We start from the raw sequence: 16781 nt of genomic DNA, 5'->3' as shown, positions 1-16781 counted from the left end.
AGAGAGAGAGAGAGAGAGACAAGAGCAGGGAGATTGTTCTGAAACTATGTAGAATGTTAGTTAGACCTCAGCTAGTGTATTGTGTAGTTCTAGGCATTACACTTCAGGAAGGATGCCAACACATTGGACAGCGTGCTGAGGAAGTTTATGTGGATGGTTCCGGAGATGAGGCATTTCAGTTATGAGACTGAATTGGACAAGTTTAAACTTGTTTCTTAGGTGAGGAGAAGGCTAAGGGGAGACCTAACAGAAGTTCTCAAAATCAAGAGGGGTCTGGACAGAGTAGATAGGGGGAAACTGTTTCCGCTCATAAAAGGATCATCAACAAAGCTTTACAAAAGACTGTTTCAGACATCAAGTGGTCAGAATTTGGAACACTATGCCTAAAATTGTGGTGGACAAAGCTTTTAAGTGAGGCGTTCAAGAGAGGATTAGATGATTCTTTTAATAGAAATGATGTGAGAGCTACAGGGTAATGGCAGGAGTTTGACACCAAGTCAAAATGCTTAGAGGGCCAATGCAGACCTGATGAACTGAATGGCTTCTTTCTACATTGTTTGATTCTGACAGAGCTTGCAGCCATTTTAATAATCTCCCTCAATAACTTTAGAAGATGTGCAGGATCGGTTATGCAACATTCTGATCATCATCAGTATTACTGTGATGGCTTTACTGGGGAAGAATATCTCCCACTCCATGATAAGCAGATGAGGTGATGAGACACATTTAAATACTTGTGTATTTATAAGTAAAAGAATGAGGATGGATGGCTCAAGTCATGTGATTCCTGTGTCTCTTGACTCTACACTGAGCCAATTGGCACAGGCCTGAATAGTCATTTTTCATATTGATTTGTTCTAACAGCTTCTGTTTGGAAGTGTGTACCCTGTCCACTTCAACAGAATGACCTGGTAACTTATTCTTTCTCTTACCTTCTGTAAAATTCCGTCTGATTTCACATTGTTCCAACTAACTTACTAACATTTTCATGGGTCATATTTGAATCCCTCTGGTCATTTATAATTGACCTGTTTCTCTATTCATCTACATAACCTTGAATTTAAATTGGGTAATCAGTCATGTTGTAATGTTTCTTCAAACAGTTCATATTTTGAACAAGGAAAACCCTTTACATGTTAATGAGACTGCTTATTTGCAGTCAGTAATTTAATCTTTAATGTTTGTTGGATAATATTTATAAAGCAAGGTGGCACAGTGGTTAGCACTACTGCCTCACAGCGCCAGAGACCCGGGTTCAATTCCTGCCTTGGGCAACTGTCTGTGTGGAGTTTGCACATTCTCCCTGTGCTTGCATGGATTTTCTCCGGGTGCTCCGGTTTCCTCCCACAATCCAAAAATGTGCAGGTTAGGTGAATTGGCCATGCTAAATTGCCCGTAGTGTTAGGTGAAGGGGAAAATGGAGGGTAATGGGTCTGGGTGGGTTGCTCTTCGGAGGGTAAGTGTGAACTTGTTGGGCCGAAGGGCCTGTTTCCACAGTGTAAGTAATCTAATCTAAATGTGACTTTGTTCAGTTCTCAATTTATTGGAGTTAGCCACTTGACGCTGGTATCCATGTTTAGGTCATTGTGACCTGTGTGTTGCTGTATAAATTATTTTCTCACTGTTGCCTAATATTGGTTTGTGTGGAGAGAACATCTTCAGGAGCAGTTAGTCGATTATGCTAAGTTTAGTCTCTGTGGTGGGATAATATGAGATATATCATATTAGTTTTTTGCTCATAACCACTGTTTGGCAAACAAGCTGAAAGAGCAGAAAAGACTTAAAAACTGTAGATGCTGGAATTCTGAAACAAAGTTCTGAATAATTCCAGCGAAGGGTCCCTGGAATCAATGGCAACTCTACTTTCTCTCCACAGATGCTGCCAGACCCGCTGAGGTTCCCCAGCAATTTCTGATTGGCTGTAGATTATATCCCTGTTGAAAATGTGGATGTTGCCAGGGTTGGAGGATTTGAGCTATAAAAGGAGAGGTTGAATAGGCTAGGGCTGTTTTCCCTGGAGCATTGGAGGCTGAGGGGTGACCTTATAGAGGTTTAAAAAATCATGAGGGGCATGGATAGGATAAAAAGACAAAGTCTTTTCTCTAGGGTGGGGGAGTCCAGAACTAGAGGGCATAGGTTTAGGGTGAGAGGGGAAAGATATTAAAGACACCTAAAGGGCAACTTTTTCACACAGAGGGTGGTACGTGTATGGAATGAGCTGCCAGAGGAAGTGGTGGAAGCTAGTACAATTGCAACATTTAAAAGGCATCTGGATGGGCATATGACTAGGAAGGGTTTGGAGGGATATGGGCCAGGTGCTGGCAGGTGGGACTAGATTGGTTTGGGATATTTGGTTGGCATGGACGAGTCGGACTGAAGGGTCTGTTTCCATGCTGTACATCTCTAAGTGGATGCATTTTGATTCTGCATCAGAACAGAATCTGAATGGTGGTGCAAGCTTGAAGGGCAGAATGGCCTATTCCTGCACCTATTGTCTATTGTCTAATTTGATGTCATTCATCCCCTCCTTTAGTTAGACTGCTGGCTTGACTGTTACTTTGAGGGAAATAACTGAATGATTGCCACTGAATGAGATAGTAGAATGTTCACAGTATTTAAATGACTGTAGTCTTTGGGTATCTTGAAAACATTAAAGTAATTAAGTCCTGAGGGCTTGATGGGATCTATTGCAGAAATTTGAAGGAGGCAAGGGAGGAGCTATGACAGGGATCTTTGATTCCTCTTTAGCCACAGGCAAGATCCCAGAAAACTGGAGAGTAGCCAACGTTCCTTTGTATAAGAAGGACAGCGGGGATAATCCAGGAAATTTTAAGCCAGGGATCCTTTCATCAATGGCAGGGAAATTACTGGAGAAGATTCTGAGGATTAGGATGTACTTGCATTTGGAAAAGAAGTGATTAATTTGGGATAGTCAGCATGGTTTTGTGTAGGGGAGATCTTGTCTCACAAATTTAACTGAGTTTTTTGAGGAAGTGGCAAAGATTTTGAGGAATTGAGAATGATTGAGGGGCAAAACATAAATTGTTGGGAATGCCACAGGTATTAATGCTAGAGCAGGAGGAGGAGACACTCTTAGCTGATATTGTTTACTTGTTACTATTCTCTCCTCTTCAAATCTACTGCCAACATTGCACACCTCAAAGAAGCCCCCACAAGATTGCTTTATCTCTGAAAACTAGGCTCTAGGCAGATTTTTCTTTACGTTTAAGCCTTGATTTGGGAATAAATGAGAGGATGTTCAAACTTGATTATTACATTCCTGGGTTTCCTTTGATTTTCCAAATGCATGCTTTCTTGGCATCAGTCCTGAGCAGGATTTCTGGACTGTTTCAAGAAAAAATGTGGCTTACATGGAAGCAGCCATTTCTTGCATGTGCAGTATCTTTTGGGACACCATTGCCATATTAAATATATGGAGGGAGTTCCTCTTGGTAGGAATATGGTTGGAGTGGGCATGCTAAAGGTTTATTCTAATGATCCTGGACAATTACCTCTCATTTATTCACCTTCCAGCTAACGTGCAAGAATATGTTATCCACAAAGTAGCTTGAACTCTCCAGTCCTCTCTTGTGTTCTATTTTGGTTTCATAGAGATCTTACTGACGTGCAGCAGTGAACTTTGTACAGTTGAGTTGGTGCCTGGAGGTGGCCTCGAAATAGGGCGAAGAGGTCACATGGTGCACAATCTATTGTGGCTTTTCATCTTCCAGAAACAGGCACTCCAAACAATGTTTGGAAATTTAGAGGAATGACCTTGTTCAGAGGCTGTCCTCGGCAATGTTTCTGAGAAGACTTTAATATCTGAATTGATTGTATTGAAAGTGGCATACAACACGAGAAGTTTACAAGCAGTGGGAATGGAAAAGTCTCGGCATAATTCACACAAGAGGCATACTAGTGAATTATAATGGTGGAAATACGGAATAAATTTAACTTCCGGTCTGTCCCTTCTTGCCTGAACTGCTCTTCCTGATTCCCTGACAATAGTGAGCTTCTCCCTTTCTCCATGATGATGCTTATTTTCAGAGCACATGTCAGCCATGCTGGAATCTCTCAGGCTACTGTTCTATGGGATGCCTTGGGATTGAAGCTAGTGGCACTGTGACAATTGTCAAAAGTTTCTGGAAATCGGACTCGGGTCAAGAATAAGGTCCCTTGAATGGCTGACTAAAATTGATTCTCTCTATCTGTCCTTCAAAGCTCATTTTCACTTGCAGGCTGGTGCACAAGTACCCAGGAAGTCCAATATATACAACTTCGTCAATAAAACCATGTTTACAATTAAAATGTGTGTTGAAAAATCCAATACATCTATCAGTTGTTTGCAGTTTCCCAGGGTGAGTGCCTCCTGCATGTTTTAAAATACGGTTGGTGGAGAATTGGAACAACATTAACATTGATCAGATGTATTGAATTTCAACCCAATTTTCTAAAATTTTGGCAGCTCTATTACTCCTATAACAAGCGTGATCAGAAAGTGAATACAAAATTTCTATTTAATAACTATCCTCCTCTCACAAGTATAATATTTAATATAATTTTGTGTAAAGCATTATCCCCTTTTGATCCAATATTCATATGTATTACTCAGGGGGGAAAACATACATTTTGTTAAGGCATTCCATCTTCCATCAGAACATTCACAAGAATACCAACTTAAAGGAAAACATCTTGTACTGCACGAGGAGTGTGCTGATTGGTTGGTTAGCAAATGGATCCTGACTGGTAGAGGCATCATTGTGGAGCATGTGCCAATTAGATGATGACTGACAGTTAACTGCTATGCTTTGTCCAGATGACAGGTTGATTCTGACTGGTCAAGGCCTTGCCCTGAGGAATGAGCCAGAGAACAGCTTGCAACCTTGTTAAGCTGGAATGGTTGCTGTGTATGTGCATGTTCATTTTATCTGCAAAAAGCACGGCCTAGATTGATAAAGCTGCAAGTGTCACACTAATGACTTTACATTAGTTATAATTATAGTTCTTAGCACACTCAGAATTATTTAGCAAATACTATCCAATCTCAGAGTTGCATCTACACTGTTAAGTTGTGCAAGCATTGACTGGTTAGTTGTACATGTCTAGTACCAGTCCTTTGTAAGCAGTCAAAGAAATATGTTGGATATGATCCATCAGCCATAGGATGTACAGTCTGCATACATGGTATTGCACAGGCTGGTGCTGAAATTCATACAAAGGTGGTCCTTGATTAACATGGGTGTATATTCTGGAAAATCACCATGTTAAGTAAAGCTTCACTATTGGAAACTCATGTTCACAGAAGGTCAAACAAGTACAGATTATGAGTGTCAAGTTAATATAAGCTCCAAACCAAGACATGAAAATATGCAAGAAGACTATCTTTTAATATTTCTTGCCTGATATACAAGATTGCTTATCTGGAGGCTGAAGGATGTGGATTTTCATCCAACCCATCTGTAGTGCTGGAAATTAAAAGTTGAGGATATTCTGACAGCTCTTCTGCTGCCTTGGAGATGGAGGTTTGAGAGGTGCTGCATTTTGGAAAGTCAAATCAGGGCAGGACTTATACACTTAATGGTAAAGCCCTGGGGAGTGTTGCTGAACAATGAGACATTGGAGTGCAGGTTCATAGTTCCTTGCAATGATGTCGCAGGTAGATAGGATGATGAAGAAGGCATTTGGTATACTTGTCTGTTGGTCAGTGTATTGAGTATAGGAGCTGGGAGGTCATGTTCCGGCCCCTTTTAGGCCACTTTTGGAGTATTGCATGCAATTCTGGTCTCCCTCCTATAGGAAGGATGTTGTTAAACTTGAAAGCGTTCAGAAAAGATTTCTAGGGATGTTGCCAGTGTTGGAGGATTTGAGCTATAGGGAGAGGTTGAATAGGCGGGGGCTGTTTTTCCTGGAGTGTCAGAGGCTGAAGGTGACCTTAGAGATTTATAAAATCCTCAGGGTGGGTGGGAGGGCAGAAATGGATGGGGTGGGGGGGGGGGAATGGAAGGATGGATAGGGGTGGGGGAGTCCAAAAAAACTTTTTTTAGGGTTAAAGTGAGAGGGGAAAGATTCAAAGGGGACCTAATGGGGACTTTTCCATGCAGAGGGTGGTGCGTGTATGGAATGATCTGCCAGAGGGAGTGGTGGAAGTTGGGACAATTACTTCTATTAAAAGGCATCTGGATGTGTATATGAAGAGGAAGGATTTAGAGGGATATGGCAAATTGGACTAAATTTATTTAGGATATCTGGTTGGCATGGACAAGTTGGATCGAAGGGTCTGTTTCCATGTTGTACAACTCGATGACTCTTGAGTGTCCTTGGGAACAGATTTTAAAAACTTATCCAGCAGAAACAAGCACAATGAACAGGAATGTGTGCAGGAATACTGAGTTATGAAGTGCAGGTATTCTTCTGCACTGCTCTGAGTCAAGAGGGGAATGGTATTATCTTAAATTAGATGTGCGTAACTGCTGAGCAGAGTAGTAAAGTAAAATCCGTGCTATGGTGAACTGCATTCATTGAGACCTATCATTCATTTGCATGATAGACATCTTTTCAGCTTGAAGTCAACATCCTGTTGATGGTGAACAGCACTGGTATTGCGACTGCATAGTACAGCATGGTTCGCTTCCCTGTTGATTAAATTTACATTGGTATTTCTTGTCTTGATGAGTGCAAGAAAAAAAGATCTGACAGTATGTCTCTTATGGCTCACACATGGACTACCTAATGATTACTGTCCTGTTTTGTAGTAGGTGAAAATGACACTCAAACTTGAGGTCAGTTGTTCGTGTTTGCGCAAAACTATGTTCCATGAAAAGGAAGGAAATAGCTGCAAATAAAACGTCACAAAAAAACTCAATATTTCCTGTGAAGAAATAGTTTAACTATATAGTTTTATTTCGGCATGGAGTTTTTGGCTGTGTGTCTACAGTCAGGGGGCTTGTTTCTCTGGTACTTGAAAACCAGAGTGTTAGTTCACAAAGTATTTAAAATGTCGGAAGGTGGACGAGAGCCAGGGTTTACAGTCTGAATTACCAGTCATAGGATTGCTACAGGCTTGTTTTTCCCCTTCTCCTCTATTTGTATCACTTTTCTCCTGTCTCCCTTTTTGTGTGCATGTGCTTAACTGGCACCAGGCACTCACCTAGTACCTTAGTCCAAGAGGCAGCTCTTAATGTTAAGTCTGGACCATTTGTGTGGACAAGCTGTTCAGCTATTACAGTTGAACCTTATCCTTTGCTTGCCTGATGTCTGCATTGCAGTTGGCAGCATTGAGCGTTGAGGACTGTAGCCAATATTGCAATCCCTACCTCTGGATTGCTGTGCCCAGTTATAGATTCATTGTTAAGTTGAGCAAACACACTAGTACAAACTGCGATTGAATGCCAGGTCTCTCTTTCCTTTTTGTTTTCTTTTTATGAGGTTGAACTATTGTAGGAATTCTAAACATTATTTTATAACTAATGCTTTCTTCATTTTAACAAGAAAAGATTTTTCCACAAGAATGAGACGTGCATTTCCTTGTTTTCTCCTTTCTATTTGCAATCTCCTAATTTTCAGAAAATCATGTTGGTGTTGTTGTTGTTGGTCTGTGTTGGTCTGTTGTTGAATGAGTGCTGGTATCGAACCGAGGGACCAAATGGGGGGGTTTTTATCATTGAGAATGTGCCTGAACACTCTAGGTTGGAAACCTGACCTCGACCACTTACAATAGGTGATATACGATAGAAATTCTTCATACAACAGGAGTTTTTATTACTATGTTAGTAATAATGAAGTATTCTGACACCAGTACTTGATCATATAATCTTGACAGACATGTCAAGTCGGTATTGAGGGAGTACTACACTGTCAGTGGTGCTGTCTTTTGGATAAATTGAGGCCTCAACTACCTAAACTAGGTGAAAGAAAAGATGGATAAACCTGCATTGCTGTAGCACCCTTCACATCCTTGACATTCAAAACCTTTTTATTGGCCAATGAAATACTTTTTGAAGTATTGTCACTGTAGTAACATATAACCACAGATTTTGGTTTAAGTCATATAATAGAAAATACAATCAGGATTCCTCTGAACAATGCTGGACTTGTGTTAATTTGAATATTACATTTGTAGTGCTAATAACTAATTAAAATAACTAATGCTATTGTTTAACAGGTTAAAGTTCACATTTCTAATCACTCCTTTAATTCTTATTATACCCCTCCCCACCCCCCCCCCCACCTCCAGTTTGTGTTCAACATTGGTGTCCTTGTTTTGTCTCTCTCTATTGCTCATCATCTTTTGATGTTCATGTAAATTAAAGATGATTAGTGTTCAATACTAACTGAAACCATAACCAGGAACATGAGTGGAGAGAATCCACTGTATTGCAGTTCTTGTTTGTAATGCTCCCTGTGCTGCCAAGTGAAATAATTGTTTTGATATTCTAAGTATGACCACGTAATTTTTCAAGCAAATTTAATTTGCAGTAAAATACTACAGTTGTTTTCGACTGGAAATTGATAACATTAGCTTTGGATAAGAGTTAGAATCATAGAACCTAAACAGTGTGGAAGCAGGCCATTGAGCCTTCTCAACCCAGACCCACCCTGCTACTCTATCTCTGTAGCCTTGCATTTCCCATGGCTAATCCACCAAGCCTGAACATCCCTGGACAATTATGGGAAATTTAGTATGACCAATACACTTAACCTGTACATCGTTGGAGTGTGGGAGGAAACCAGAGCACCAAGAATAAACTATGCCCTCACCCCACACACATACCTCCCACACACACACACACACACTCTTTCCCCCCCACCCCCCCCCACACATAAAACATAGAACAATACAGCACAGAACAGGCCCTTCGGCCCACGATGTTGTGCCGAACTTCTATCCTAGATTAAGCACCCATCCATGTACCTATCCAAATGCCGCTTAAAGGTCGCCAATGAATCTGACTCTACCACTCCCACAGGCAGCGCATTCCATGCCCCCACCACTCTCTGGGTAAAGAACCCACCCCTGACATCTCCCCTATACCTTCCACCCTTCACCTTAAATTTATGTCCCCTTGTAACACTCTGTTGTACCCGGGGAAAAAGTTTCTGACTGTCTACTCTATCTATTCCTCTGATCATCTTATAAACCTCTATCAAGTCACCCCATATGCTTCGCCGTTCCAATGAGAAAAGGCCGAGAACTCTCAACCTATCCTCGTACGACCTTCTCTCCATTCCAGGCAACATCCTGGTAAATCTTCTCTGCACCCTCTCCAAAGCTTCCACATCTTTCCTAAAGTGAGGCGACCAGAACTGCACACAGTACTCCAAATGTGGCCTAACCAAAGTCCTGTACAGCTGCAACATCACTTCACGACTCTTGAATTCAATCCCTCTGCTAATGAACGATAATACTCCATAGGCCTTCTTACAAACTCTATCCACCTGAGTGGCAACCTTCAAAGATCTATGTACATAGACCCCAAGATCCCTCTGTTCCTCCACCTGACCAAGAACCCTACCATTAACCCTGTATTCCGCATTCTTATTTGTTCTTCCAAAATGGACAACCTCACACTTGGCAGGGTTGAACTCCATCTGCCACTCCTCAGCCCAGCACTGCATCATATCTAAGTCCCTCTGCAGCCGACAACAGCCCTCCTCACTGTCCACGACTCCACCTATCTTTGTATCATCTGCAAATTTACTGACCCACCCTTCGACTCCCTCATCTAAGTCATTAATAAAAATTACAAACAGCAGAGGACCCAGAACTGATCCCTGCGGAACTCCACTTGTAATTGGACTCCATGCTGAATATTTACCATCTACCACCACTCTCTGACTTCGATCGGTTAGCCAGTTTTCTATCCAATTGGCCAAATTTCCCTCTATCCCATGCCTCCTGACTTTCCGCATAAGCCTACCATGGGGAACCTTATCAAATGCCTTACTAAAATCCATGTACACTACATCCACTGCTCTACCCTCATCCATATGCTTGGTCACCTCCTCGAAGAATTCAATAAGACTTGTAAGGCAAGACCTACCCTTCACAAATCCGTGCTGGCTGTCCCTAATCAAGCAGTGTCTTTCCAGATACTCGTAAATCCTATCCCTCAGTACCCTTTCCATTACTTTGCCTACCACAGAAGTAAGACTAACTGGCCTGTAATTCCCGGGGTTATCCCTATTCCCTTTTTTGAACAGGGGCACAACATTCGCTACTCTCCAGTCCCCTGGTACCACCCCAGTTGCCAGTGAAGACGAGAAGATCATTGCCAACGGTTCTGCAATTTCCTCTCTTGCTTCCCACATAATCCTAGGATATATCCCGTCAGGCTCGGGGGAGTTGTCTATCCTCAAGTTGTTCAAAATGTCCAACACATCTTCCTTCCTAACAGGTATCTCTTCTAGCTTATCAGTCCGTTTCACACTCTCCTCTTCAACAATACGGTCCCTCTCGTTCGTAAATACTGAAGAGAAGTACTTGTTCAAGACCTCTCCTATCTCTTCCGACTCAATACACAGTCTCCCACCACTGTCCTTGATCGGACCTACCCTCGTTCTCGTCATTCTCAGGTTTCTCACATACGCATAGAATGCCTTGGGGTTATCCTTGATCCTATCCGCCAGGGATTTTTCATGCCCTCTCTTAGCTCTCCTAATCCCTTTCTTCAGGTCCCTTCTGGCTATCCTGTATCCCTCCACTGCTCTGTCTGAACCTTGTTTCCTCAACCTTATGTAAGCCTCCTTCTTCCTCTTTACTAGACATTCAACCTCCCTCGTCAACCAAGGCTCCCTCACACGACCATTTCTTTCCTGCCTGATCGGTACATACATATCAAGGACACGTCGTATCTGCTCCTTGAAAAAGTTCCACATTTCCACCACATCCTTCCCTGACAGCCTATGCTCCCAACGTATGCTCCTCAAATCCTGTCTTACAGCATCGTAATTTCCCTTCCCCCAATTGTAAAAACTTCCTTGTTGTGCGCACCTATCTCTCTCCATAACCAAGGTGAAAGTCACAGAATTGTGGTCACCATCACCAAAATGTTCACCCACTAATAAGCCCACCACTTGTCCCGGTTCATTACCGAGTACCAAATCCAATATGGCCTCCCCTCTGGTTGGACAATCTACATACTGCGTTAGAAAAGCTTCCTGGACACACTGCACAAACACCGCCCCATCCAATCTACTTGATCTAAAGAGCTTCCAATCAATATTTGGGAAGTTGAAGTCGCCCATGACTACGACCCTGTGGCTTCTGCACCTTTCCAAAATCTGTTTCCCAATCTGTTTCTCCACATCTCTGCTGCTATTGGGGGGCCTATAATAAACACCCAACAAGGTGACTGCACCTTTCCTATTTCTGACTTCAGCCCATACTACCTCCAGAGGCAGATCCCCCTCAAACTTCCTTTCTGCAGCCGTTATACCATTTCTAATTAGCAATGCCACCCTCCCTAATCTTACTGAAACATCTGTAACCAGGTACCTCCAACAGCCATTCCTGTCCCTCATCTATCCATGTTTCCGTGATGGCCACATATATATATATATCTCTATATCTATATATCCCTGGAGCTGTGAGGCAGCTGTGCAAACCACTGAGCCATTGTGCTGGTTTTTGGCCATTTGCTAACCTGGTGTGTCACTGGGCTGAACTTTTAGCTTTGGGAGCACATTGTTTCTTCTAACAAAAGGACCAGTGGTTAACCTTCCTGCTGCATCCCCACCTTTTTTTGTAAATCCCATGAGGTACCAAAGACGTGCCAGACAGCCCATACGCCTATGGACATACTGAGGGCCTTTAACTGGTCCGAGTGGTTGGGGGAGGCACTCATTAAACTGGAGGTCTGGCACTATTAGCTGCAGAGATGTCTGTACCCCAGGGATGTTTGTGGTGGGGTCAGGTCCCCAGCAGCCCTGTCCGAGAACAATTTCAGCTCTCTCCCGATCTCTTGACCCCTGCCTTCCACTGTCCTCACTGAGACTCCTGACCCAGGACTTAACTGGGTTCCTGGCCATGATTAGACAGACTCCAGTCTCAGCAGTGGCCATTGTTCCTGGTTGGTGCTGCTGGGAATGGCCTGGGAACAGGGTGGGAGGTTGGGGTTGTGGAGGGCAGTGGTGTTGCTGGCTATTTGTTTGGCAAACAGCTCTTTTAAGGTGGGACTTTCTGCCGGATTTGGAGGGAGCTGGTAGAGTCTCGCCTAAAAGTGTTTAACACCCTGAACATATTAGATTGCTGTTGGATGGGCTACCCCTGACCTCAGTTGAGAGGGTTAGGGCATGAGCACTGCAGCAACAACGTGAATTGTCCATGTCAATGGCTTCCTTTGGCCATGCACTGTGTATTGAGCTGGTAGAGTTCTTCTCCATGAAAGGCAGTGCAATTGGCATGGGTGTGATTTTCTTGATACCCAGATTAGGTAGCACCTCAGACAGTATGGCTTTTTCCAGGCACGGTATTAAAATGTTGTCCCAGGTTATTCGCTCCAGTCTCTGGAGCGGAACTTTCATCTCCTGACCTTCTGACTAAAGAGAGACTGCTATTTCTGTGCCATAGTTAATGGATACAGTTCAGAGGAGCAGTGGTTTTAAAATTCTTTGGTGGGATGTTGGCATCTCTGGCAGGTCAACATTTATTACCCGTCCCTGATTGCCCTTGAGAGTGTGGTGGTGAGCTGTGAAAGAGCATACAGCAACTGCGATAGAAACCACAGTGAAGGCTGTAAACTCTGGAAATACCTTTACTATTTTTAAACTTTTATGATATTTGTAGATGAACCATCACCCCTGTGTAAAAACATCAGGTTCCCTCTCAAAAACACACAAACTATCAAACTTTTTAAAGATTATTATTTTAACTACTTTGCTTATTTCTGTGTCTGCATGAGTTTTTTAGCCTGACATGTAAATTTTGAAGTATCAAATGTAAATTTCACTCACTGAACATGTGGAGTGCATCTATTTGAATAAATTGGAACTCTGCAGGATTTGATCTATAGTGCTTTAGTTCAGAGGACATTACATGTTAACACTGTCAATATACTTCCTGTGTGATGATCTTAATTTATCACAATTCTAGCTACTTGCTCAGCTCTTGCTTCAGATAATGTCTGCAGATGCCACTGAACCGCTATGTGTTTTTCTGGACAATTTTATGGACATTTACACAAGCTACAACCCCACAAGTATGCTGTCATAAAATTTAGAATGATAACAGAGTTGGTGGTATGTATATTTCTTGTTTTCTGTGTAATTATGAGTGTAGAGAGAGCTGCAGAGCGGTTGCAGGTCGAATAAGGTGATGTAATTTGATTTTCATTACCTTCAATCTGAGGAACATAGGAGCAGGAGTAGCCATTCAGCCCCTCAATGAGACAATGACTGATTTTGAAAGGTGAAGCCCATATTTTGGGGGTAGATGCTGTTTAAATCAGACTCCAGAATGACTGCTGTGGCGTGCAATTTACTAACTCTCCTGTCAGTGCATGATCCTGAGCATTAGATAGACTTCTCTTGTTGCCTGGATAGGAAATTCTTGATGCTTCTCTTCCTTTTTTAATGCATGTCTGTTTCGGAAACAGAACTATCCCAATATTTGCAGCTGTAATAGGAAGTCTCTATTTATTGTCATGTGCACTCGAATGAGTGCAGTGAAAATTTTGCAATGTTGCTACTAATGGTGCCGTTTTGGGTACAGAACACCTAGGTACAGAAATGGAAGAATAATAAATAAAGTCCAGCATAAGAATTCAATGTTTTTAGAGATTACTCAAATTACACTCCATTTCACCAAGTCCGTGCCAGCACTGTGCCTCCGGACCACACCAGGCCAAGTCTCCAGACCACGTCGGCCTTCCAAGACCTGAGGCCTCACTTCCAGTCCATGTGGGCCTCTCCTCCCCTGTGCCAGCCTCCAGTCCGGTCAACCCAATCCTCCCCTCGCTAGCCTCTGGTCTGGGACTCGCCTCCCTGCGCCAGCTTCTGGTCCGGGACTCACCTCCTCCATTCCCTCTGGGTTTTAAAACAAACACTGCAGGAAAAGGAGAAGGAACTGGCAGAGCAGAGGAGCTTCGTGATAAGTCCCTGAATAACAGAACTGCCTAAACCATGAGAGCCGTGTCATGATGCCCACCACCTGCACCATCACCAATTCCATGTAATAAAGATAATTGTCAGTTAAAATGGATTCTAAAGTAATCCTGCTTCCATTACTGCAACAGGAGGGAAATTTCAATGCTAGTTGGACTTCAGAAAGAAAGATGACAATAGACCTGGAAAGGAAGGTGAATTAAAGGAGAGACTGATATCTCAATGTAGTTCTGTTACACACCTAGATTCCTGCAGTAACCCTGTTGAATTTTAGTATAAGGATTTGGATTTTAAGCTGTCGTTGTTTTACCTTGGAACTGTATGACACCGATTCCTCTCTGTAACAATGGTTCATTTCAAGCTTTAGAAGAATCTGTAATGTTGATGTACATTGGAGCTCTTTTCTTATCATAGTTCAAGTTGAATTCTGTCTGTCATTTTACATTTTCTACCACGTAACATCACAGAATAAAATTAAGGTGCTTAACCCCTAGAATTTTTCATACATTCGTTGTGCTAGTGCTGTGGGTTCATTAATGATGAGCATTCCCTTAAACATTTCCCCTCAATGCCCATGAGGACACAAAGCTCACCATGTACGGAATGATTCCCTTTATAAGACTAATGTATCTGATCTACCATCGGGTTAACACTGTAATTATCAAAACTTGAAGACTTGTCTCTGTTAGATGTTTGAAAATAGCCAGACTTACTAAACACCTTTTTTTTTAAACCAGAACCACTTCCATCAGATATGTGACATGGCAAAAGCAAATTGTTTGTGAAGCTCTTAGTAATCTGATCCATTGAAAACAACTGATAAAGGGTATAAGTGAATGGGGGAGATAAAGAATACATGTTTATTTCACAAGTATTTTGTATGTTATCTTCCCAGCTCCCCTTCGAGATGGAGGTCTACTACATTCAACACATCACACTATACATTGTTCCAATCTATCTGTTGCAGAAAGGGGGTAAGCCTTTTGGATTTTTAAATGTTTCAAATGACAAACTCTTGTGCCAGTTTAAATATTTGATTTATTGCACATTTTACTACATTGCCTCAACCAGTAGCTGTTGGCCGCGTAAATGCTTGGCCTAGTGTGGAAAAGCAAACACTAAATCCAAAAACGTAACAGGATTGATCACTGGCTTATGGTGAATTCAATGACCTCAAGAAATAATAATAAACTTGGTTTTACTGATCCTATACAAGGGAGGGAGAACCAATAAGGAATTCTGATTCTGATCTCTAGCCAGTAACTCAATCTGACACAATATATCGAGGTGTCAGATGAGAACAGAATTGGGTCCCTCTATAATGTTTCTTTCAGCTAACAAAGTGGTTGATAGTCTAGACTTAGTTGTAAAGAATGAAACTTGGACAAGATACTGGGAAATGTTGGTAGACCAAGCACAAGTTGGTACCTTCAGGAGAGGAGGAATATTGGGTTGCTCAATTGACGTTATTTAGAAACCATTTGAATGGAATTAGTCAGTACATTGTATTAAAGCCTAGTTTTCCACCTTGGGAGATTAAGACCCCAACTAACAGCTGAAAGCTAAACCTTAAAATCTCCTGCTTGACCACACCCATTCAGGCTGCTTCTATTGTTCCAACTTTATAAAAACAACACCCAAGGCCTCACAAGTCAGTTATCTTCTCGTAGTCTGCTCAACACTTCAGTCTCTATAAAAGAAACCAGGACAAAACACACCTCTTAAAGCTACAGTGGTCACAGCATCAAATTTCTCAATTACCTCCACGGATGATACAGAAGCTTATGAGGAATAGGAATATGGTGGGTTAGTGGGTGGTTCTGTGAGAGTACAGCTGAGGTGCAATGTTGGAACAGAATGGGGAGTTGATGAGGAGGCTGGTGGTGTGGTCAGGGAGCACTCACTGGATGCAACCAAGTAAGAGACTGGAAATTTAGCTATTTCAAACATTAATATTAACTCTATTCAATGGGTGAAACTATAAAAAGCTGAAAATATCCAAGTCTGGCAGGAGAGGAGACAGTGGTGGAAGGGATGTGGGGCCAGTCCATTTCTTGTCCTGTGCTGTTAGAGGCAGTCTTGAGGTTATCAATGCTCCTCTCCTCTCTCTCTCTCTTGCTTTGAGTCTCCAATCAAATGCCTGCAATCCTAAACTTCTGCTTGTGTCTCTTCCATTCTTCTTCGCTATCGCCCTAGTGAGAGCACATGGATCACTGAATCTGTATGAAGCCGTAGCTTTCCCTGGGGACTCCTGATGACTCACTAGGGCACCTTGTACAATGCAGTAAAGATCCATTTTCAGAGATTTTGAATGGAAAGTAAACCAGTTATTGTTTACAGTATTTAGTAACCATCATACCTTTTCTGTGACTTCACATGTAGTAAAACAGTTTTATTGAGTAGAAATTTTATGATTAACACCACCTTATTCATGTGTCATCCTTGGAAAGGCTTTTCACCCTTTTTTTTGTCTGTATTGAGATTTTAAGACAATAATGAGTAATTGTGTGTTGAACAGTTTGAACAATTCATAACCATAAAAATTGACAACTTGTATTTGGCTGGAGTCCACATCTGTTAATGTTGGCTTCACTGTCTTGTCTGGAGAAGAAATAAAAATTACTCCCTTTGCTGGATACAAAGGATATCATTTGGCTCATTGTAGTTGTACTACTGTTAGT

The 16781-nt window shown here is 42.1% G+C and overlaps 1 protein-coding gene across 1 annotated transcript in view; it reads left to right on the top strand.

The window, feature by feature from the left end:
* LOC140495993 (transmembrane protein 164) overlaps window positions 1-16781 on the top strand; it is a 128657-nt gene that overhangs the window by 65498 nt on the left and 46378 nt on the right. The window contains exon 4 of the mRNA XM_072595389.1: window positions 14996-15074. Within this exon, the coding sequence (XP_072451490.1) occupies window positions 14996-15074 (79 nt within the window). The remainder of the gene's footprint in view (window positions 1-14995; window positions 15075-16781) is intronic.

The sequence above is a fragment of the Chiloscyllium punctatum genome, chromosome 25, assembly GCF_047496795.1.
Source record: "Chiloscyllium punctatum isolate Juve2018m chromosome 25, sChiPun1.3, whole genome shotgun sequence".
NCBI classification, from domain to species: Eukaryota; Metazoa; Chordata; class Chondrichthyes; order Orectolobiformes; family Hemiscylliidae; genus Chiloscyllium; species Chiloscyllium punctatum.
Note: the sequence above shows the minus strand (reverse complement) of the source record. Positions and strands in the feature narration are given on the sequence as shown.